We start from the raw sequence: 24,189 nt of genomic DNA on the forward strand, positions 1-24,189 counted from the left end.
GATGACGTCGGCACCGTCGATCCCGGTCCCACAAGGGCTGTAGAATCCGGTGCCTGACGGCTCCCCGGCACGCGCCGTGGTTGAGCTACTGCTCCGGCTGCTTCCGTGCCAACGGCACCGCAGCCAGAGGGCTAGTCTAAGTCGGATTGCCCGGCACCGACGCCTCTGAGGCACCGACAACGTCGGCACTGTCGATTCCAGTCCCACAAGGACTATCGAATCCGGTGCCCGACGGCTCCCCGGCACGCGCCGTGGTTGAGCGTATTACTCCCGCTGCTTCCGTGCTGACGGCACCGCAGCCAGACAGCTTATCTAACTCGGATCGCCCGGCACCGACACCTACCGAAGCTCTGATGACCTCGGTACCGTGGATCCCGGTCCCACGAGGGCCGTCGAATCCGGTGCCTGACAGCTCCCCAGTATGCACTGTGGTTGAGCCTGCTGTTCCCTTCACGCCGGAGACGTTACCAACGGCAAGGGCTCTTAGTGCCATGACAGAGTCAATGCTGCCTGACCCCGGCACCGCCGGTGCGGGTAATACAGTCTCTTCAGGTGACTGTCCTCTGTCAGCACAGCAGAGCGGCACCGTTCATGATCACGGTCCCGCAGACACTCCAAGTCCTGTCGGCACGCCGGACACCACTGGCAGTCCCGGTGCTGTTTTCCTCGGTACTGGTCGCACTCGCTGCACCGGTCGGTATCCCGTTCGCCGACCCGCTATCGGCACCGTTCCGACTCCTGGCACCGGGGCAGGTACCTTGACTCCTGTAGCCTTTCTCCGAGCCTCGAGATCTCGGTCGACCTCCCGACACCGTTCTGGTTGCGGGTCTGGATCTCGTTCCAGGAACCGATACGCCTCCCGATGCCGGTCCCCGGTGCCGAGTTGGGCAAGGTCCGAATGAGTCAGAGACTCTGCCTGTGCCTTCTTTTAGTACCTCCATGGCCGTCCGGACACGCATCCGTGTCATCCCATATGCGCAGATTTTATGCTCAGGACCACGATCCTGATATGATGGCCAGCGGGCGCCAGCCCCGAAGCAGAAAGAGGCTTGGCGAATGAACCTGCTTGGCCGCCAGGTGTACTCTGCAGGGGCCCTGCAGCTCTGGGTAGCAAAGCAACAAGCCTTGCTTAGCTGCGATAATTATAGCACCTGGGTGAAGGAGTTTCTCCCTCAAAACTCCCACCTGGAGTTCGCTGCCGTCTTGGAGGACGGGGGAAAGAAGGTTCCCAGAGCGTCCCTCCAGGCCTCGTTGGACGCAGCAGACTCTGCGGCCAGCACTCTGGCCTTGGGTGTCGCCATGAGGTGCATTTCATGGCTTCAGGTTTTAAACCTCCGGCCGGAGCTGCAGTATGCCATTCAGGATTTACCCTTTGTTGGTAAAGGCATCTTCGCGGCAGAGACAGCCCCAGACTGCGAAGTCTGATGGACAATAGGGTCCTAATGCGTCTCAGCATGTATACGCCAGCGACCAAACGCAGGCCTTTCTGGCCCCAGCCGCCATACTCTGTGCCTAGCCAGAGGCAGAACTCTGGCAAACGGCAAGGCCAAGGTGGTCGCAGACGAACGTCAGGACCCCTAAAGAGCCAAAGTCAAGGTCCCTCGCAATTACCACTGGGACCAAAGACGGACCTTCCAAGGTTCGCCTGAGGGCGGTGTACCAGTCGCAGGACGGGATCCCGATCCCGCTTTCTCCTGGCATGGCCCCATTTACTTTCAGATCGCTGGGTCCTGCGCACGATGGAGCATAGGTACCACCTTTAATTTGCTCCAGCCCTGTCCCCCTTCAGCGGACAAAAGGGGTAAGGGGTTTTACTCCCGTTATGCCCTAGTCCCCCACTCGAACACAGGTCTCAGACCTTCCTGGTCCTGCACGGACTCAACCGGTTTAGGATAAGGTTGAAGTTCTGCATGGTATCCCTGGGAACCATTATTCCATCCTTGCCTCCTGGGGGCTACTATGCCGCCCTGGATATGAAGGACGCGTACTTTCGCAATGCCATCTTCCCTCCGCACGGGAGATGCCTCCGCTTTATAGCCAACGGTCAATACTCCCGGTTTACGGCCATAGTCGCCGCCTACCGTTGCTGATGTCGGATATGCGTTTTTCCGTATCTGGACGATTCGCTTATCCGAGGAGACTCTGAGACACAAACCACTCAGCACGTGGGCATCGTCACGGTCTTATTCACAGGTTTACTATAACTATTGCTGTTTACTATAGAGCAATCCACTCTGGTTCCCACGCAGAGGTTGGGCTTCCTAGGGGCTATCCTGGTCTCCTACCTAGCCAGAGCCTGCTTATCACAACTGCGATTTTAGGCGATGGCAACAATCATCTGAGGTCTGAAGGCTTTCCCAACGACCTCAGCTCGTTCTTGTCTCAGTCTCCTGGGTCCATGGTTGCCCGCAAGTTTGTAACCAAACACGCCAAGCTCCGCCTCCGTCCTCTCCAAGTCCGGCCCACCTCGGCGTACCGCTTGGACAGGGAGCCAATGGTCATGGTAGTCACCGTTCCCTCGAACGCCTTAGGCTCCCTAGAGTGGTGGCTAACTCCCTCCTTGGTGTGGACAGGGATGCGGTTTCATCCGCCCCAGCCCTCATTGCCCCTGATGGGTGGACGCCTCATCTCTCTGCTCGAGTGCTCATGGTCACCTCCGAGCTTAAGGCCTTGGGTCTTCTAGGGAGCTGGCATTCCTCATCAATGCCCCAAAAATGAGAGTAGTCCGCCTGGCATGCCAGGGGTTCCAGCGGCAGCTGCGAGGCCGTTGTATCTCGGTGTTTACAGCCAACACAACGGCCAGGTGCTTCATAAGTATTCAGGGGGGACATAGTCCTCCCCCCTTTTTTTTTTTGTCAGGAGGCTATCCATTCCCGGGTCTTTTGCATGGCCCACTCGATGGAGCTGGCGACGTCCTTTCTCCCAGGCGTTCGGAACGTCTTAACTCTTTGACTCAGCAGGTCTTTCCTGTCTTACGAGTGATCACTCTGCCCCATGTGAGGCGTCCCGCTTTCCGGAAGTGGAGATGTTTCCTCACACAGACCTGTTCGCTCACCGCGAGGGCAGGAAATGCCAGGTGTTCTGCTCCTTCCAAGGTCTCTCCTCGGAATTGATCTTGGACGCATTCCTGATGCCGTGGAAAGGCCAACTGCATTATGCCTTCCCACTGTTCCCACTGGTTCATTAGGTCCTGCTCAAACTCCGCAGGGGCAGAGCGCGCATCATCATGATCACTCCAGAATGGTCCAGGCAGCACTGACATACCACGTTGCTCGGCCTGTCAGCCCAGACCTCATCACTCAGGGCAACGACAGGCTTCGTCACTTGGACCTGCAGCCTCTTCGCCTCACGGTGGCTGCTGCGTACCTGAGTCGGGGTGACAGGCAGCCTTCCACCTGGTCAACGTACCGGGCCAGGTGGAAGCGTTTCTTTTACAGCTGCAATTCGCTCGATCTTGCTCCTGCTGAGGTCTCGATCCCCTCTATTTGGCCTGCCTCTGGCCTTCAGCGGCAGGACCTGGCGGTATCAGCGCTGAGGATACACTCAGCAGCCATCTCTACCTTCCAGCAGGCTAAGATGGACGTTCAGTGTTCTCACGCTCTATGGGTTCGAGGTCCCTCAAGGGCTTGGAGCGCTTGCACCCTCGGGTGCGCTGCCCAGCCCCGACCTGGGACCTCAACCTAGTCTTGGCCAGACGGGTCTCTGAGATCAGAGCTCTTACGGGGGTTCCGCCGTACACTAGGTTTCACAAAGACAAGGTGCAGTTATGACCGCACCCAGCTTTCCTCCCTAAGGTGGTTTTGACCTTTCATGTTACCCACAGCTCAACGCAATGGGCACAACCGTTGCACTCCTTGGACATCTGTGGAGTGCTCGCATTATATTGTGCTGACAGAACCATTTCCTAAGGTGCCCCAGCTCTGTCCCGGTAGCGGGGCAAAGGGAGGGCTTGCTTGTTTTCCTCTCAGAGGATCTCATCTGGGGTGATGGCGGACATCCCCACTTGTTATGATTTGGCTCGTATTTCCCCAAGCCACATCACCGTGCATTCTACCAGGGCTCAGGCTTCATCTGCCGCCTTGCTGGCTCGTGTTTCTAACCACGAGATCTGTCGCGAAGCTCCATTGGTCCTCGGTCCATACCTTTGCTTCGCAGTATGCCCTGGTTCACCAGTCAAGAGAGGCTGTAGCCTCTGGCTCAGCAGTTTTATTCTGCCACATTTCACTCCGACCCCACCGCCTTTGTAAGGCTTGGGATTCACCTAACTGGAATGGATATGAGCAATCACTCGAAGAAGAAAAGACGGTTACTCACCTTTGTAACTGTTGTTCTTCGAGATGTGTTGCTCATATCCATTCCACACCCGCCCTCCTTCCCCACTGTCGGAGTAGCCGGCAAGAAGGAACTGAGGAGCGGGTGGGCCGGCAGGAGTATATATCAAGCGCCATGGTGGCGCCACTCTAGGGGGCGACCTGCCGGCCCACTGAGTTGCTAGGGTAAAAGTTTTCCGACGAATGTGCCCGCGCGGCGCGTACACCTAACTGGAATGGATATGAGCAACACATCTCGAAGAACAACAGTTACAAAGGTGAGTAACCGTCTTTTACCTTGTTCCACGAACCCCAGCCTCAAGAGCATGGACCGCAGCAGTGGGGGTTCTGGACGCCTTGGGCGTACCATCAAGCCCAAGGCCTTCAGCCGGGTTCCTCATGTTCCAGTGTCTCGGAGCACAGGGTTCCTGAGGCCACGATTTCCCGTCCTCCTCCCCCTCCCACGGAGGAAAGGTTGTCCCAGCCTCAAGACCCCGAACCCCCTGCTGAGTCGGATGCAGTTCTTCAGGCAGAGCCCTCCGCAGACCCGCTCCTCCCAGGTCTCTCTTCTTCATCCTCTCCGGACGAGGCTATGGCTGGAACATCATCTATCAGCCTGCCTCCACTTGACCTTAGGGCGCACCAGGACCTCCTCAGGCGTGTTGCACAGAACGTGAACCTGCAGGCCGAGGAGATCTCGGAGATACAAGATCCAGTGGTGGACATATTGTCAGCGGATGCCCCCACTAGGGTGGCCCTTCCGTTTATTAAAACCATTCAAGCCAACGCCACTACCATCTGGCAGTCTCCGGCTTCTGTTCCCCCCGCTGCGCGAGGGGTGGAACATAAATACATGGTCCCCTCAAAGGGGTATGAATACTTATATGTCCACCCTCCCCCTTGTTTCCTCGTCGTCCAATCTGTGAACGAGAGGGAGCGACGTGGTCAGCAGGCCCCAGCCCCAAAATCCAAGGAGGCGAGACGCATGGACTTACTCGGCCGAAAAGTCTACTCTGCGGGTGCCCTCCAGCTCCGCGTCTCTAATCAGCAGGCCCTCCTTAGCTGCTACAACTATAACACCTGGGCCGCAGTGGATAAATTTAAGGAGCTGCTCCCTCAGGAAGCATGTCAGGAGTTCTCCGCGATCCTTGATGAGGGCAAAAAGGTCGCGAGAACTTCCCTGCAGGCTGCCCTAGATGCCACGGACTCAGCTGCACGTACTCTGGCATCTGGCGTTACTATGCACTGTATCTCATGGTTGCAGGTCTCTGGCTTCCCCCCGGAACTCCAGTATACCATCCAAGACCTCCCATTTGAAGGCCAAGGCCTGTTCTCCGACAAAACTGACCCTAGGCTGAAAAGCCTAAAAGACAATAGGGTCATTATGCGCTCCTTGGGGATGCATACACCCGTTACCCAGCGCAGACCCTTCCGGCCACAGCAACAACACTGGCCTTACCCCCAACCCTGGCAGAGGCAGGATTTTGCCAGACGGCGAGGCAGGAATGGTTGCCGGATTGTCTGCGGCAACCAAGGAGGCCAGAACCAGAACCCCTCCAAGCCTTCTTCTGGGCCGAAACCTTCCTTTTGAAGGTGCGCTCGAGGGCGTTGTACCAGTTTCGTTGATGGATCCATCCCCTCCTTTTTCCAACCGTCTTTCCCTTTTCCTCCCTGCGTGGTCCCAGCTAACATCGAACCGCTGGGTCTTACGCACGGTGGAACTTGGATATCACCTGCAATCATCTCCCTCCCACCCCCCTCGTCCCTCTTCAGGGACCCCTCTCATGAGCAGCTCCTCCTACAGGAGGTGCGAGCGCTCCTCGCCAAAGGAGCCATAGAAGAGGTTCCCGAGTTCGAGCGGTGCAAGGGGTTTTATTCCCACTACTTTCTAATCCCCAAGGTGAAGGGAGGTCTTAGACCTATTCTCGATCTGAGGGAACTCAACAGATACCTAGTAAAGTTGAAGTTCTGTATGATATCCCTGGGGACCATTATCCCATCCCTGGATCCTGGAGACTGGTACGCTGCCCTTGACATGGAAGATGCCTACTTCCATATAGCCATCTTCCCACCCCACAGGAGGTTCCTCCGGTTTGTGGTCAACCGGCAACATTTCCAATTCGCGGTCCTCCCGTTCGGCCTATCTACAGCCCCAAGAGTGTTCACCAAGTATATGGCTGTAGTCATCGCCCACCTTCGCCTCAGTCGTATACACGTATTCCCATACCTAGACGACTGGCTTATCCGGGGGACTTCCGAGGCGCAAGTCCTCAGGCACATCCGCATTGTCAAGAACCTGTTCTTAAGCCTAGGTCTACTGATCAATGTGGAGAAATCAATGCTAATCCCCACACAGAGGATAGAGTTTATAGGCACCACCCTGGACTCCACTCTTGCCAAAGCCTCTCTGCCTCTGTCGAGGTTCCAAACTATGGCAGCCATTATACGGAGACTGCAAGCAGCGCCCCTAACCTCGGTGCGCACCTGCCTTACCCTCCTGGGCCACATTTTGGCCTGCACGTTCGTAACGAACTATGCAAGGCTCCGCCTAAGACCTCTCCAGTCCTGGCTCAATGCACAATACTGTCCGGCCAGAGATCCAATCGACATAGTTGTCACAATTCCCCAGGGCATCTTGGACTCTCACCAGTGGTGGCTGGACCCTTCCGTGGTGTGTGCGGGGCTCCCGTTCCATTCGCCCCAACCCTCGGTGTCCCTGACAACAGATGCCTCCTTCCTAGGTTGGGGGGCTCACCTTGGGCTCCTGCCAACCCAAGGCCTGTGGTCACCTCGCGAGCTAGCCCTCCACATCAAGGTCCGGGAGTTGAGAGCGGTCCATCACCATCTGCAGGGCCATTGTGTCTCGGTATTCACTGATAACACGACGACCATGTATTATATAAACAAACAGGACGGCACGAGATCCTCTCCCATGTGTCCAGAGACCTTACAGCTCTGGGACTTCTGTATAGCCCATTCTATTCACCTCATCGCATCCTTTCTCCCGGGGGTTCGGAACACGCTAGCAGATCATCTCAGCAGGTCCTTCCTGTCCCACGAATGGTCCCTTTGCCCGGACGTTGCTCTTTCGCTCTTCCGGAGGTGGGGGTTTCCCCGAATGGACCTCTTCGCATCCCGCGGGAACAGGAAATGCCAGATGTTCTGCTCCTTTCAAGGCCTCTCACCGGGTTCGGTGGCAGACGCCTTCCTTGTTCCGTGGACGACTCACCTGCTCTATGCCTTTCCACCGTTTCCGCTCGTCCACAAGGTCCTATTGAAGGTGCGCAGAGATAGGGCCCGCTTGATCATGACAACTCTAACGTGGCCTCAGCAGCACTGGTACTCCATGCAGCTGGACCTTTCCATAGCCGACCCTGTCCCGCTGCCCCTTCATGTGGACCTGATCACACAGGACCACGGGAAGCTCCGTCACCCAGACCTTCAATCGCTCCACCTCACGGCGTGGCTCCTGAGTGGCTGACCCGGTCTGAGCTCCGTTGCTCTACCCTAGTGCGGCAGGTGCTCCTGGGTAGCAGGAAGCCTTCCACTAGAGCGACGTATTCGGCCAAATGGAAGCACTTCACCTGCTGGTGCGCGGAACGGAGTTTCCTTCCTGCCGAGGTCTCCATTGCTAATATCTTAGACTACATCTGGTCCCTCAAGCAACAGGGCCTAGCAATATCATCTCTCTGGGTTCACCTGGCAGCCATCTCCACCTTTCATCCGGGGGGGGATGGCCGCTCGGTGTTCTCTCACCCTATGGTGACTAGATTCCTTAAGGGCTTGGAGCGTCTCTACCCCCAGGTTCGCCACCCTACCCCTACCTGGGACCTTAACCTGGTTCTGACCTGGCTCATGTCCCCTCCATTTGAACTATTAGCGACTTGCTCCCTTCTCTACCTCTCATGGAAAACCGCTTTCCTGGTTGCCATCACATCAGTGAGACGGGTCTCGGAGCTTCGGGCCCTCATGGTAGATCCCCCGTATACTGTGTTCCACAGGGACAAGGTGCAGCTGAGACCGCACCCAGCCTTTCTCCCCAAGGTGGTATCGGTTTTCCATGTTAACCAGGAGATCTTCCTACCTGTCTTCTTCCCAAAACCCCATTCGACTCGCAGGGAGCAGCAGCTACACTCTCTGGACGTCCGTAGGGCGCTCGCCTTTTACATAGAGTGAACTAAGCCATTCCGCAAAAACCCCCAACTCTTTGTTGCGGTGGCGGAACGTATCAAGGGGTTACCCGTCTCCTCGCAGAGGATTTCCTCGTGGGTAACGTCCTGCATCCGCGCCTGTTATGAATTGTCGCACGCCCCCCCAGGCCATGTGACTGCGCACTCCACCAGGGCTCAGGCCTCATCGGCTGCTTTTCTTGCTCACGTGCCCATTCAGGAAATCTGCCGGGCAGCAACCTGTCCATATCTTCGCTTCCCACTACGCCCTGCTTCAGCAATCTAGGGATGACGCAGCCTTCGGCTCCGCTGTGTTGCACTCTGCGACATCTCTCTCTGACCCCACCGCCTACGTAAGGCTTGGGAATCACCTAACTGGAATGGATATGAACAATCACTCGAAGAAGAGAAGACGGTTACTCACCTTTGTAACTGTTGTTCTTCGAGATGTGTTACTCATATCCATTCCACACCCGCCCTCCTTCCCCACTGTCGGAGTAGCCAGCAAGAAGGAACTGAGGAGCGGGCGGGCCGGCAGGGGTATATATCAGGTGCCATAGCGGCGCCACTCCAGGGGGCCACCTGCCGACCCACCGAGTGTTGCTAGGGTAAAAATCTTCCAACAAACGTGCACGCGGCACGCGCACACCTAACTGGAATGGATATGAGCAACACATCTCGAAGAACAACAGTTACAAAGGTCTTTTTTGTACACCTAGTGAAAAACAAGTGCAGATTTTTGTGCAGTTCTATTCATATAATACCTTTTAGGACACTGAAATGGGCAATGGGAGAAAAGAAAAAGAAAAACATTTACTCAATCAACCTTATGTCCTTTTTCTATCTATGACTTTAGTTACACAAGCCTCTGAGCACAGTGAAAACCAAGCATTTCCTTAAAATGTTGCTTTCAGTGTCATTTAACAGAAAAGAAATAAAGCTATGTTTTCACGTGCTGAAATCAACAGATTTACCAACTTGTAAATTCCCTCCGTTCAAGAAAAGAAAAAGTGTATTTTAAAGTTAGTTTAAATACATAAACAAAAATGTAGTTCTGTGTAAAGGTAACCTTTACAAAGAGAAAACACAGAAAAAATCAGTGTGTAGAGAGAGGATAAATTATTAGACCTTTTAAAATTTATTGACTTTGATAGTCAAGCAAAGCTAGGCCCTGCACTCAACTCTGCAGAAAGCATATTAGTCACAGCTTATTGTATTAGAAGGCATTGTAAATAAAACTGTTTCTGTTTGCAGTGGAGTTAAACTTCATAATATTATGGTTTGGAGCTACGCAATTTGAATGGGGAGGTAATTAAAATAGAGTTTAGTGTAATTGGGAGCCAAGATACATTAGTGTTTACAGCAGCAGGAACATTACAATCTAGAGCATTAAAAATACACATAGAGGCCAGCACTGTAGCTTCATTAGACCGTCCACCTCTTTGGATTTCCTCAGGACTCTCCTTGATATAGATTCTGGTGTTCTGGCAGCATAGGTAGAGGTCCTGAAGTACCACTGTCCTGAATACTGTTGAAAATGGTTTTATTTATTCCATTTGTGTCACCATGGCTGCTGGAAGAAACTGGTAGCATGGTAGCTGCTTTCCCTTAACCTCTTGTTGTGGCTGGTTACTGAATTCTTGCTAGTCTATCCAGGTTTCTGGTTAGTAGTCGAAAAGGGTGGTCACTCTGGGCCTAGTGATGATACAATAAAATGCCATCCTAGATGGTCCTGAGCCTGGTCCTGATAGTTGTCTTTCAGTCCTGAGTAAACAGAGACTGAGAGAACTGTTGATGGGATGCTTTTAATCACAAATGAGTGGGAATAAGAAAACAAATGTTTTTTTGTGGTACTATGATGTCTCCATTTTGGTGGGATGCAGTATTTGCTATCCAGGGCTGGAAAAAGCTCCTATGACATATATCCAACAGGGAAAAATAAGGGAGAGGAAATGCTTCAACTAAGGTGGGGTAATATTGGTTTTTTAATGAAGGGAAAGTGATATAAAAGCAGAGGTTGAGGTTACAGTAAAAAATTAAGTTTTGTAAATCCAGGTTCCTGGAGATGCCCCACTATGTGATTAGTCCATAAGAGAAAGGAGAATGCTACAAGGGAGCGAAGTGGAGCTGGGAAGGATTTTCAGCTTATGTACCAGGCCCTGTAGCCCACCTCCCTCAAACAAGTATAGTCTGAATTTCTATAAGGGTATAAGAATTTCTCTTCCTTTATTGCAAAAATTTTTTTTATTTTAGACAGAGAACAAGACCAGGCAATTTATGTATTTACAAACTTTTATCTTAATGTGTCTAAATTTATGTTCTAAAGATAGAGAAACAGAGACGACTAGAACGAATAAAGCAGAAGAGAGCCCAGCTGCAAGAGCTACTATTGCAGGTGAATTTAATTTTTATTTATACAGCAACTAACAAAAAACTATTAAGGTTCAGAGTATTTTTTTCTCCACTATTTAAATGTTTTTAGATTAATTTAGTGCTCATGAAAGTGATATTGCAGTGTACTTGAATCCTGACCTAAAATACCTCTGCCATCCTAGCATGGGGCCTCTTGGATAGATGCAGCCTCCTGGCGCACAACTGTCATTATCTGTCAATATCTTCCATCCTATGTCATTATTACACTTTGCAAACCTTCCACTCATGCTGTTTTGCCACCGGCTCCAGTGGGAACAGGAGCAGGACCACGCCGCCCCCCACCACACACACACACACTTGGTCCCTCTGACAAGTTACCATTGAAAAATGCAGTTTTCAACACACACTTGCATGGATTCAGTTGTACATTCCATAGCTGAGAATCAGTTGTTGCTGGGAAACTGAAACTTCAGGATCCTTATTATAAAAGACTCATGAATCCAGGTCTGGCACTTTTCGCATTTTGATGCAGTAACCTAGGAAAGCTTTTTGAAACCCGCTGATTTGGCCTGAATGAAGAAATATTTTGTAACTTCAAATGAGGCATTTCATTTTTTAAAAAGTCTATGCTGTATTTATAGTGTTTGGATATATGCCTGGGTTTTGAATACTTTACACATAATGGACCACTTGTATAAAATCATGAGTTAGTCATAGGATAACAGAAAATAACATTTTTTTCTTAGTGCAAAATATGATGGTGTTTTAGACACAATCCGATATGCAGTGAAATTCTAAGCATTTGTACAGTTCTGCTTTTCTCAGTGGCAAAAATAATTTTTCTAAATAGTTGGACTTAATTCTGACCTAACTAACACTGGTGTACATCCCAAGCAACTCCAAGAAGGCACGCTGGTGAAAGTGATAGGAAAATTAGAGCCATAAACTCCCTGCTTACTCTGTTTATGTATCTGTTTTATGATAGCTCTTCAGTGTTTGATTCTAATTTAACTACTTTCACCATTCAAATAATTTTAGCAGTTTCTTGCCATTTTATATGCTTGTGCTCCTATTGACTGGAATCAGTAGCACCAAACGTGGACTACAAGATTCACAGATATCCCAGATTATTGCCAGTCATTGCAATCTTGACTATATACAAAATCCCATAGCAAAAGATGAGCTGTGGAGAGAAGATTGTAACTTTTGTAAACAGTTATGAAAGTGGGTAATTTCAAAGCTACAGATTTGCTAGGACTGGATGATATAGAGTGAACAGAGGAGAGAAAAGGGGAGGATGGATAAGAGTAAAGAAGAGAAGAGAGGAGTGGGCCATGGGAGGTGCCATTTGATCCATGTTAAGTATAACTTCGTTATCTTTACGTTTTCTGACCTGCTAAACTGATGTAATTATGCACCCTGGCTAGTAGATAAGGCCTTTGTTATGCCTTTTAAGCCCTAGTTCTTAATATGTGGAGATGCTCCATCTCCTGGGCATTGTACTTAGTACTGTGCTACCCTCCCAAAGCTCCAGAGATTGCCAGGGGAGCATGTCTGCTGTGCCTCCCTTGAAAGACTGCCGCATGCACTCCTTTCTGTTCCTGGCCAGCACAAAGGAGAGTTTGTTAGCCAGCACAGAGAGTTCAGACTGTGGCCACCCCATCTTAGGAGAGATACCAGACAGGTGCTGGAGGTACTGGTACTTGGTTACTAAAACAGATGTAAAATCCCAGATCATGGAAGAGTCCACATTTACATTTGAATGACAGTGATCATTTTCCTTTTTCTTTTTCTCTTCTTTCTACAGCAAATAGCATTCAAAAATTTGGTACAAAGAAATCAGCAAAATGAACAACAGAATCAAGGTCCTCCAGCTTTGAACTCTACAATACAGCTCCCTTTCCTAATAGTTAACACTAGCAAAAGAACTGTTATAGACTGCAGCATATCAAGTGATAAGTGAGTGTGATGTGGAACCACATATTGGAATATTCAGTCTTCTGTGTAATAAGTATGGGATTTTTCTTTGAACAGAAAGTATATGCACTTCATACTGAAACTAATTATACATTTGCATTTCCCTTTCATCTTCCTGGTGTTTGACATAGGTACTGACTCCAGGCAGGGCCAGCTTTAGGCCAATTCCCCCAAGTTTTTTTTTTTTTTTAATTTAAACTTCAGAACTGAATTGTACAAGTTGTTGGGAGCTAAGCAGAAGCTTTTGGTACCTGGAAAGGCATGGGAGGGAGTTTGAGATTGAGATACTAAAATTATCAGTGGAGATATATTTTAAGTTGTTGATGTCATCAGTCTTCCATATTAACACCCCATTAAGATGAGTGGGACATTTCACATCCCTAAAGCTACTGTTTGCGTCTCAGGGACCTAATTACGCTATATTTTCCCCTTACAATTTCCCTCTGTTGCAACTCTCTGTGCAGTCAACTGGTGTTCACACCAGTGGGGTTCATGTGTGGACAAGGTCCCAGCAGCTGCTAGTGGTTTAAGCACCATGAAATTAGGGCTGTCAATTAATTGCACTTAAGCGATTAACTCAAAACTAATTAACTCAATTTTAAAAATGAATCCCGATTAATCACACTTTGAATTGCACTGTTAAACTAATAGAATACCAATTTTTAATTTATTATAAATATTTTTGGATGTTTTTCTACATTTTCAAATTATATTGATTTCAGTTACAACACAGAATACAGTGGGGGTTCTCAAACTGGGGGTCAGGACCCCTCAGGGGATCACGAGGTTATTACATGGGCGGTTGTGAGCTGTCAGCCTCCACCCCAAGCCCCGCTTTGCCTCCAGCATTTATAATGGTGTTAAATATATAAACAAGTGTTTTTAATTTATAAGGGGAGTTACACTCAAAGGCTTGCTATGTGAAAGGGGTCACCAGCACAATAGTCTGAGAACCACTGACATACAAAGTGTACAGTGATCACTTTATATTATTATTTTTATTACAAATATTTGCACTGTAAAAAGGATAAAAGAAATAGTATATTCAGTTCACCTCATACAAGTACTGTAGTGCAATCTCTTTGTAACGAAAGTGCAACTTACAACTTACAAATGTGGACTTGTAGGCTCTAAAGTTTTACATTGTTTTATTTTTGAGTGCAGTTATGTAACAAAAAACAATAATTCTACATTTGTAAATTGCACTTTCACGATTAAGAGATTGCACTACAGTACTTATATGAGGAGTATTCAAAAATACTATTTTTGTTTATCTTTTTTACAATGCAAATATTTGCAATAAAAAAAAGCAAGTGAGCACTGTACTCTGTGTGTTCTGTGTTATTGAAATCAATATATTTGAAAATGTAGAAAAATCCAAAAATATTTAAATAAATGGTATTCTATTATTGTTTAACAGTGTGATTAAAACTGTGATTAATCACAATGATTTTTTTTAATCTCATGATTAATTGCAATTAATTTTTTTAACCATCTAACAGCCCTACATGAAATCAATGTTAGGTAAAACATCACAGTTGTTAAAATATTGGTGATTAGTCTATACTAGTGCTGCAACAACAGGATCTTTTAAGAAAAAAACCCAGTGTAAACACCGTCCGGTGTGCCCCAAAGCACTGGTTTGCAACTGGTTCACATTTAGAAAGTTTTCTTCTCAGCCATAAAGACTAGCAAAGCCATATTAAAAAAAAAAAAAAAAAGCTGGGATTCTGGAGCAGTATTTCAAGGTAAGACGTGGATGAATTCTGTGGCAGAAATGCAGAGCATATGATACATATAACTTTACTATTCATACCAAGACAGCTGAGCTCAGGAGTTATTTCTAGATACTGTATAGCAAACACTGTTTTTGTTTTTTTAAACATTTCTAAGTTAAACTTTGAAATTACTATACAACTTAGTATTTTTGGTGTGTGTGTGTGGTTTTTTTTTCCCTCAGGGCTTGTCTACACAAAAAAGTTGTACCTCTTCAACTATACTGATACAGTTAAAGCAGTGTAACCCACCTACTGTGGACACAGTTATATCAGTGCAAAGGTGCCTAGTACTTATATAGGTTATTGCTCTTCCCATATAGTTAAACTATAGCAGTATAACTATGTTCACACTAGAGGTTGTACCAGTATAACTACACATTTTAAAAACTATATCTCTGACAGTTTATACTGGTACAGAAACTGTGTGTAGACCAGGATTTAGACCCACTCCTTCAAACATTGAAGCATGTGTAACTGTACTCAAAGAGTAGTTCCATTCAGGGGTCTGACTGAAAAAAAGACCTGATGGCACTCCTCCACCCACAAAATAAACTGCTTCCATGTCAGTTGCTAAAATGAGATGCTGCTTACTATAGATCAGAGGTTCTCAACCTTTTTCTTTTTGAGGCCCCGCCCCAACATGCTATAAAAACTCCATGTCCCCACCTATTCCACAACAACTGTTTTTCTGCCTATAAAAGCCAGGGCTGAGTTAGGGCAAGCAGGGCAATTGGCCAGAGCCGCATGCCATAGGGGGCCCTGCAAACTTAAGTTGCTCTGGCTTCAGCTTCAGCCGCTGGTGGCAGGTCTTAGGGCCCTAGGTTTCAGCCCCACATGGTGGGGCTTTAGCCTTCTGCCCTGGGCCCCAGTGAATCTAATGCCTCATGCTTGGTGGACTCCTGAAACCTGATCACAACCCCGCAGGGGTCACGGACCCCTCGTTGAGAACTATACTATGATGCTATACGTCATGTAGTTGTTCAAAATATGAAAATATGGCCTCTCTGAGTTCTAATGGGCTCCTTGAACTTGGCTCCCGCCCTCTCCCCAAGTGGAGTTTTAGTATGCCATGGGCTTTGTTAGGCCCCTTGACTGAGGGGAGAAAAGAGTCCTATTTTCAACTCGGCACCCACCAATGGCATCAAAGAGAGATGCTGCTGACAGTAAACTGTGGAGATCACTGATCCCTCCTCTCCTTTCTTACATGAAGAATGAAAGAGTTAACAACGCTGACATATAAATCATCATCACTGGGCACCCTGAGTTTGTACCTTAATGAAATAAATGGGGCAGTTCATACCTTTTAGAGCTATTGTTTCATGCTTTTTGCAGACATACGTCTTGCCTTCAGTTTGTGTTTTTGAGGTTTTCTCTTTTTTTAAATGAGATTCTGGAAAACATAGTCACTTCAGATATTTTCTATATTGGCTCAGTCTCCATTTACATCAGTCCTAGTAGAGTTATGAACATGCTTAATTTTTGCTGGTTTGGAGTCTCAGGTTGCAAAAGCACTGAAGAAATAGATTCTTGTTTATGCTTGACAAGTGTTTTGTGATCATTTCAAGCATTAATTGAACAAAAAACTGTCTTCTAGGGCTTAAACAGATTTCATAGAAAGACAGTGGACTTTTTTTTAATCAGAAATTAATCAGTCTAGTTAAACTTCTCTTTCTGTTGGGGGTGGAGGAAGAGACAAGTTGCTTAAAATAAGTTTTAAACAGTTGATTATTGTCCCTTATTTATTGAAAAGAATAGATGACCTCTGGCTCATTCTCAATATTGCAAGCAGGCCAGAGCACAAGCTGAGCTAATAATGCAACAATTCTGGGACAGAGGGCTGGTCTACACTACAAAGGTTTTACAGTATAGCTATACCAGCAACGCCTGCTGGTGGAGAGGCCACTCTGAACAAGATAAACTACCCTGGCAAAAGGACTCTTCTGACAGTATAAATTGCATCTACACAGGGGATTTTGCCAACATATGTATGCTAGTTAAGGGTGTGATATTTTTTTTTTTTTCCCCTCACTCCTGACTGAAATAACTGCTGGCAAAAGGTGATATGACAGTTTTTAGCATACAAGACCTGTAAGCAAACAGATTTAGAAGGTTGTTATTTAATTGATAAACTATCCAAAAGGTGATTTACATTGAAGTAAATAGGTGAGTTCACAGTAGGGATGTTGTGGATTAGAACAGAAAGTTTAAGGAAAAAGCAGCAAAAATAAAAATGGTTATTTTTGGTGACAAAGCTGTAGAAGACTTTCAAAAAGTATTGGATTTAGTACAAGTAAGGGTTCTTGTTGGAGCAGGAATGTTTTCCTCGTCTTTTAATCTGTTTAATGAAGGAGAAAAGTTTATGGACTCTTATTGCCTGCCATGGAAAAAGTTGTTTTAATTGGGAAATATGATCATTGGAACCCTGCAGAGATGCCAGTCTCATAAGTACAGGAGAAAAGCTGTACCTACCCATTGTATTTAGAAAAAAAGGTATCTTTGACCTCTGAAGAAATCCTAAAATATTGTAATTGTATCTGTACACTTACTTCCTGAATATATGGCACAGGAAAATATAATCAGGCCCAGGGTTTCTTCCAGAACCATCTCACTTTGACATTTCTCCTGTACAGATTTGAATACCTCTTTAATTTTGATAACACGTTTGAGATTCATGATGACATTGAGGTGCTGAAGCGAATGGGAATGTCCTTTGGGCTAGAGGCAGGCAAATGCTCAGCAGAGGATCTAAGAACTGCAAAATCATTGGTGCCAAAAGCTTTAGAAAGCTATGTCACAGGTAAGTTAAATGAAGCTTTTAAATATTATCCTTGATTAAATTCAAAGCCATAACTTACTGAAGCATTTATAATTGTGTCAAACTACATAAGCATGAGGCATTAGACAGTTTGAAGTAGATTTATGAAAGCCAGCAGGATCCCACAAATGACTGATGGTTTTAAAATTAATCTTCGATGGGCACATGTAGACTTAATTTAAAATTGTTTAGAATATTGATTCATGAATGGGCTGCAGTGCAAAGGAATAATTCCATTAATAGTTTCTGGTGAAAACATAACCCTTGAGACTCAATAATATAGCTAAAGTGCCTCAAAATGACAGTATTTTCCTTGTGTCATTGCTACTCCTTTTTAGGTTCAAAAGAATCCTGGAGAACAGGAACAGGAAAGACCTATAAAAGGCAGTCCATCTCTCTTTTTTTCTCCTCTCCCTCACTCCCCCAAAAATGTGTGGAATAGAGAGCACTGTGGAACAGAGGACAGATCTGATATTAGACTGCTCTTTCCACTTATTGAGGAGATTCTCCTTATAAATCTCTCATTTTGCATGGACCTCATATTCCTTTGTATTTGTACAGCACATAGCAAAACGAGGCCCCGATTTTAATTGGCCTTCTGAGTACTATTGCATTGTAAGTATTAAATGAGAATGAGATGTAGTGTGTTTTAGAGCAGCGGTTCTCAAACGGTGGGTCACAACCCCGTTTTAATGGGGTCACCACAGCTGGCTTAGACTTGCTGCGCCCATGGCCAAATCCAAAGCCCGACCCAACCGCCCCAGGCTGAAGCCGAAGCCCAAGGGCTTCAGCCCTGAGTGGCGGGGTTCAGGTTGCAGGCCCCCTGTTGGGGCTGAAGTCCTTGGGCTTTGACTTTGGAGCTCCTCTGCCCAGGGTAGGGGGTTTGGGCTTTGGCCCCCCCATACCTGGGGTGGCAGGATTCAAGCAGGCTGAGGCTTCAGTCCTTCCCCCTGGGGTCGTGTAGTAATAGAGGGTCACCGTGCAATGAAGTTTGAGAACCCCTGATTTAGAGGAAATAGGGCATGTGTATCTGGAGATACGGATTCTGTTACTGATCTTGAGCAAGTCGTTTTCACCTTTGTGCCTTATGTATAGTGTTTTGAGAACTATTGATGAAAAGTACAAAGTGTCATTAACTAAATTAAACTTCCTAGAAAATGTTACAACCCTCTTTTATTAAAAGGTAGAACTTGCATTTAAAATTAGGAGTGTTGATCTCTTTTATTAGAATAGCAGCATGCCAGTCTAATAGCTGCACTTTCCTTGAATAAGATTCTGGATGTTTGTTAAAATGCATTGTATAGGTTCTTGAAATAATTACTTTCTGTATTTTCCTATCATTGCAAGTACCATTGTAAACTTATGCTTTCTCCTATATATTCAGTCTTCTTTCTTTGTTCTTCAGTGACATTTGAGTCCAGTGTTTGTGACATTACTTCTCAGTATTATGAAAGTATTTTTTGGATATTAACTCCAAGATTGATCACATCCTGTACACAAAGAGGATTTTCTCTTCCCACCCTCTTCCAGACATTCTGCTTGGATGAATTGCTTAGTGGTCATAGTTAGGTGGGCTTCCAGTTATAGACAGAGGGTACGCCTACACTACAGGATTATTCCGATTTTTACATAAACCGGTTTTGTAAAGTCGAGTGCACGCGGCCACACAAAGCACAATAATTCGGCGATGTGCATCCATGTACCGATGCTAGCGTCGATTTCTGGAGCGTTGCACTGTGGGTAGCTATCCCATAGCTATCCCATAGTTCCCGCAGTCTCCCCCGCCCATTGGAATTCTGGGTTGAGATCCCAATGCATGATGGTGCAAAAACAGTGTCGTGGGTGATTCTGGGTAAATGTCATCACTCATTCATTCCTTCCTCCGTGAAAGCAACAGCAGACACTCATTTCACGCCCTTTTTCCCTGGATTGCCCTGGCAGACGCCATAGCATGGCAACCATGGAGCCCGTTTTGCCTTTTGTCACTGTCACCGTATGTGTACTGGATGATGCTGACGGAGGCGGTACTGCAGTGTTACACAGCAGCATTCATTTGCCTTTGCAAGGTAAGAGACAGTTACCATCCCTATTGTACCATCTGCCATGCCATTGTAAATTGGCAATGAGATGACGGTTATCAGTCGTTCTGTATTGTCTGCTGCTGTCATGGGTTCTCCTGGCTGGCCTCGCTGAGGTCGGCCGGGGGCACAAAGACAAAAATGGGAATGTGATGAAGTAATAAAGAATGCAGGAATAAGAAACACTGATTTTTTTAGTGAGGTAAAATGAGGAGGAGGCAACCTCCAGCTGCTTTGATAGTCCAGGCAGTACAGAATCTTTTCTTTAGACATGAAGGGGGGGGGGGACTGATGGAGCTCAGCCCCCAATTGCTATGATGAAGACGGTTACCAGCTGTTCTGTACCATCTGCTGGGAATGACCGGGAGTCATTCCTATTTTTACCCAGGCGCCCCCGGCCGACCTCACCGAGGCCAGCCAGAAGCACTCACAGGATGATGAGGACAGCTATCAGTCATTTTGTACTGTACTGTCTGCCACCAGGGAGGGGACGAGAGAGGATGCTGCTGTTCAGTGTTGCAGCACCGCGTCTACAAGCAGCATGCAGTAGACATATGGTGACATTGAAAAAAGTCAAGAAACGATTTTTTTCCCCTTTCTTTCATGGAGGGGGGATGGGGGCGTAAATTGAGATATATCCTGAGCCACCCCGGACAATGTGTTTTACCCTACAAGCATTGGGAGCTCAGCCAAGAATGCAAATGCTTTTCGGAGACTGCGGGGACTGTGGGATAGCTGGAGTCCTCAGTCCCCCCTCCCTCACTCCATGAGCATCCATTTGATTCTTTGGCTTTCCGTTACGCTTGTTTCACAGCACTGTGGCCTCTGTCTATCATAGCCTGGAGATTTTTTCAAATGCTTTGTCATTTCGTCTTCTGTAACGGAGCTGTGATAGAACAGATTTGTCTCCCCATACAGCGATCAGATCCAGTATCTCCCGTACGGTCCATGCTGGAGCTCTTTTTGGATTTGGGACTGCATCACCACCTGTGCTGATCGGAGCTCCATGCTGGGCAAACAGGAAATGAAATTCAAAAGTTCGCAGGGCTTTTCCTGTCTACCTGGCCAGTGCATCCGAGTTGAGATCACTTTCCAGAGCGGTCACAATGGTGCACTGTGGGATACTGCCCGGAGGCCAATACCGTCGATTTGCGGCCACACTAACCCTAATCCGACATGGCAATACCAATTTGAGCGCTACTCCTCTCGTCAGGGAGGAGTACAGAAACCGGTTTAAAGAGCCCTTTATATTGATATAAAGGACCTCATTGTGTGGACGGGTGCAGGGTTAAATCGGTTTAATGCTGCTAAATTTGGTTTAAACGCGTAGTGTAGACCAGGCCTAAGACAGCATGCTGCAGTATTGTAGGTTACTTACATGCTTATGGTCCTTGGCTGTTGTCAGTCTAAACTTAAATTGTTCTAAAGTTCTCTTAAACTCATAGAATCATAGACTTTAGGGTCAGAAGGGATCAATATGATCATCTAGTCTGACCTCCTGCAGAAAGCAGGCCACAGAACCCTACCCATCCACTTCTATAACAAACCCCTAACCTATGTTCGAGTTATTGAAGTCTTCAAATTGTGGTTTGAAGACCTCAAGCTGCAGAGAATCCACCAGCAAGTGACCCATGCCCCACGCTGCAGAGGAAGGCGAAAAACCTCCAGGGCCTCTGCCAATTTGCCCCGGAGGAAAATTCCTTCTCGACCCCAAATATGGCAATCGGCTAAACCCTGAGCATGTGGGCAAGACTCACCAGCCAGCACTCAGGAAAGAATTCTCTGCAGTAACTCAGATCCCATCCCATCCAACATCCCATCACCGACCAATTGGGCATACTTATCTGCTGATAATCAAAGATCAATTGCCAAAATTAAGCTATCCCATCATACCATCCCTTCCATAAATTTATCAAGCTTAGTCTTAAAGCCAGATATGTCTTTTGCCCCCACTTCTCCCCTTGGAAGGCTGTTCCAGAACTTCACTCCTTTAATGGTTAGAAACCTTCATCTAATTTCAAGTCTAAACTTCCTAGTGTCCAGTTTATACCCATTTGTTCTTGTGTCTACATTGGTACTAAGCTTAAATAATTCCTCTCCCTCCCTAATATTAATCCCTCTGATATATTTATAAAGAGCAAGCATATCCCCCCTCAGCCTTCTTTTGGCTAGACTAAACAAGCCAAGCTCTTTAAGTCTCCTTTCATATGACAGGCTTTCCATTCCTTGGATCATCCTAGTAGCCCGTCTCTGAACCTGTTCCAGTTTGAATTCATCCTTCTTAAACGTGGGAGACCAGAACTGCACACAATATTCCGGATGAGGTCTTATCGTATAACAGCACTAACACCTCCTTATCTCGACTGGAAATTCGTCGCCTGATGCATCCCAAGCAGGGCCGGCTCTAGCCATTTCGCCACCCCAAGCATGGCGGCACACCGTGGGTGAGGTCTCACCAGTGCCTTTTATATAATGGTACTAACACCTCCTTATCTTTGCTGGAAATACCTCGCCTGATGCATCCTAAAACCGCATTAGCTTTTTTAACGGCCATATCACATTGGCGGCTCATAATCATCCTGTGATCAACCAATACTCCAGGCCTCCTCTGCATTTAGATCCACAAGTTCTTCAGTCCAATCCACTTCCCTAACTAATTTCCTTAATTCTTTAAAGTTAGCTGTTGAGAAGTCAAAAACCCTAGTTCCAGATCTATTTTTGTTTATCCTTCCATCTAGTTTGAACTGAATTAGCTCATGATCGCTCAAACCAAGGTTGTCCCCTACAACCATTTCTTCTATGAGGTCCTCACTACTCACCAAAACCAAATCTAAAATGGCATCCCCTCTTGTTGGTTCTTCAACTACTTGGTGAAGAAATCCATCTGCTATCACATCCAGAAAAATCTGAGCCCTATTATTCTTGCTAGCACTTGTCCTCCAGTCTATATCTGGGAAGTTAAAGTCTCCCGTGATCACACATTTCCAATTAGTGTTTATTTCATTAAAAACATTAAAGAGGTCTCTATCCATATCCAAATCAGATCCCGACGGTCTGTAACACACCCCAAGCACTATCTCAGGGGAGGCTTTAGTAGCTTTCTTTCCCAATGTGATTTTTGCCCAGACAGACTCTGTCTTGTCCATTCCATCACTTCTTATTTCTTTACAGTTAACCTCATCATTGATGTACAATGCTACACCATCACCTTTGCCTTTATTTCTGTCTTTCCTAAACAGCACATAGCCTTCAATACCTGTACTTCAGTCATGACTACTATTCCACCATGTTTCTGTTATCCCTATAATATCCAGTTTCACTTCCTGCACCAGTAGCTCTAGTTCCTCCATTTTGTTCCCTAGGCTCCTCGCATTAGTGTTCAGACATCTTAATTTTTGCCATTTGGCTTCACTGACATTCTTTACCCTGTTAGGCACAGACCTACCACCAGCATCACCTGTTAGTCTGCTATCTGCACTACCCTTCCTCCTTATGCCAATTCTTCTGTCCACGGCTGTATCCCCTCTTACTTTGTTTACTTCCCTCTCAAGGTTAAATTCCGGCATGGAGATCTCCTGGACATCTCCCAACCATCTCCCCCAAATTCCTAGTTTAAAGCTCTCTTTATCAGTTCGGCGAGCCTCCATCCTAGAAGTCTATTTTCCTCCTTACTCAGGTGAAGTCCATCCCGAGAGAACAGTCTTCTGTCCGTAAATGCTTCCCAATGGCCATACATCCCAAAGCCCTCCTTATAGCACCACTGCCTGAGCCATCTGTTGATCGCCATAATCTTGTTACACCTTTGTTGCCTTTGTCTAGAATCCGGCAGAATCCCACTGAAGATCACCTGAGCCTCGATTTCCTTAAGAGTCTTCCCCAGTCTGGCATAGTCTCCCTTGATACATTCCAGAGAGTATCTAGCCGTATCATTCGTTCCCACATGAAGGACAATCAACGGATTCTTTCCCGCTCCTGCTAGGATCCTTTTCAGCCTCAGGTCCACATCCTGTATCTTAGCACCCGGCAGACAGCACACCCTTCTGTTCTCCCAATCAGCTCTAGTTACAGGCCTGTCTATTCTTCTCAGTAAGGAGTCTCCAATCACGTAGACCTGCCTTTTCCTGATGACAGTGTGATTCTCCGGTCTATCCCCTGCACCCACTGGCTGCAAGTCCTCTCGATTCCTAGTCACCCTTGCAGTCCTCCTGGGGCTTATATTTGGTGTTGCCTCCATTGACTCCTCTCCTCCTCTTGTAGGACTATCAGCTCTTCTCTTTTTCCTTGCCCTCTCACCTTCAGCGACCACCTGCTGTGCCCCTTCTTCATTTTCCAACTCTGCAAACCTGTTCCTGAGTTCTCTTTCTCCTTCACTACCCCATCTTTTCCTCTGCCTGGTTCTCTTAGTCACATGCTTCCACCGTCCACTTTCCTCCCCCAGCAGTCTCTCCTCTGAATTCTTTGGTCCTGCTTCCATCTGCACATCTGAGCTTATCCCTTCAGCCCCCTCGTGTCTGTGCTCCATCATCTGCTCAAACCCCCTTCTAAACTCGACCAGAGTTTCCACCTGCATCTCCAGTCCTCGGATCTTTTCTTCCATCAGCTCTATCAGGCAGCACTTCATGCAGACAAAACTCTTTTCAGGTACCCCCTCCAGGATCATGTACATGCCACAGCTTCCACATCCAGTCA

General features: G+C 47.1%; 1 protein-coding gene across 8 annotated transcripts in view; it reads left to right on the forward strand.

Moving 5' to 3' along the window:
* The window catches only part of TFDP2 (transcription factor Dp-2), a 196,567-nt gene that overhangs the window by 163,638 nt on the left and 8,740 nt on the right, over window positions 1-24,189 (forward strand). For all 8 annotated transcript variants that reach the window (XM_030575520.1, XM_030575513.1, XM_030575516.1 and 5 more), the window contains 3 exons: window positions 10,806-10,874; window positions 12,660-12,811; window positions 17,238-17,404. In XM_030575520.1, coding sequence (XP_030431380.1) covers window positions 10,806-10,874; window positions 12,660-12,811; window positions 17,238-17,404 — 388 coding nt within the window. The remainder of the gene's footprint in view (window positions 1-10,805; window positions 10,875-12,659; window positions 12,812-17,237; window positions 17,405-24,189) is intronic.

This window comes from Gopherus evgoodei, chromosome 9 (genome assembly GCF_007399415.2).
Source record: "Gopherus evgoodei ecotype Sinaloan lineage chromosome 9, rGopEvg1_v1.p, whole genome shotgun sequence".
NCBI lineage: Eukaryota > Metazoa > Chordata > Testudines > Testudinidae > Gopherus > Gopherus evgoodei.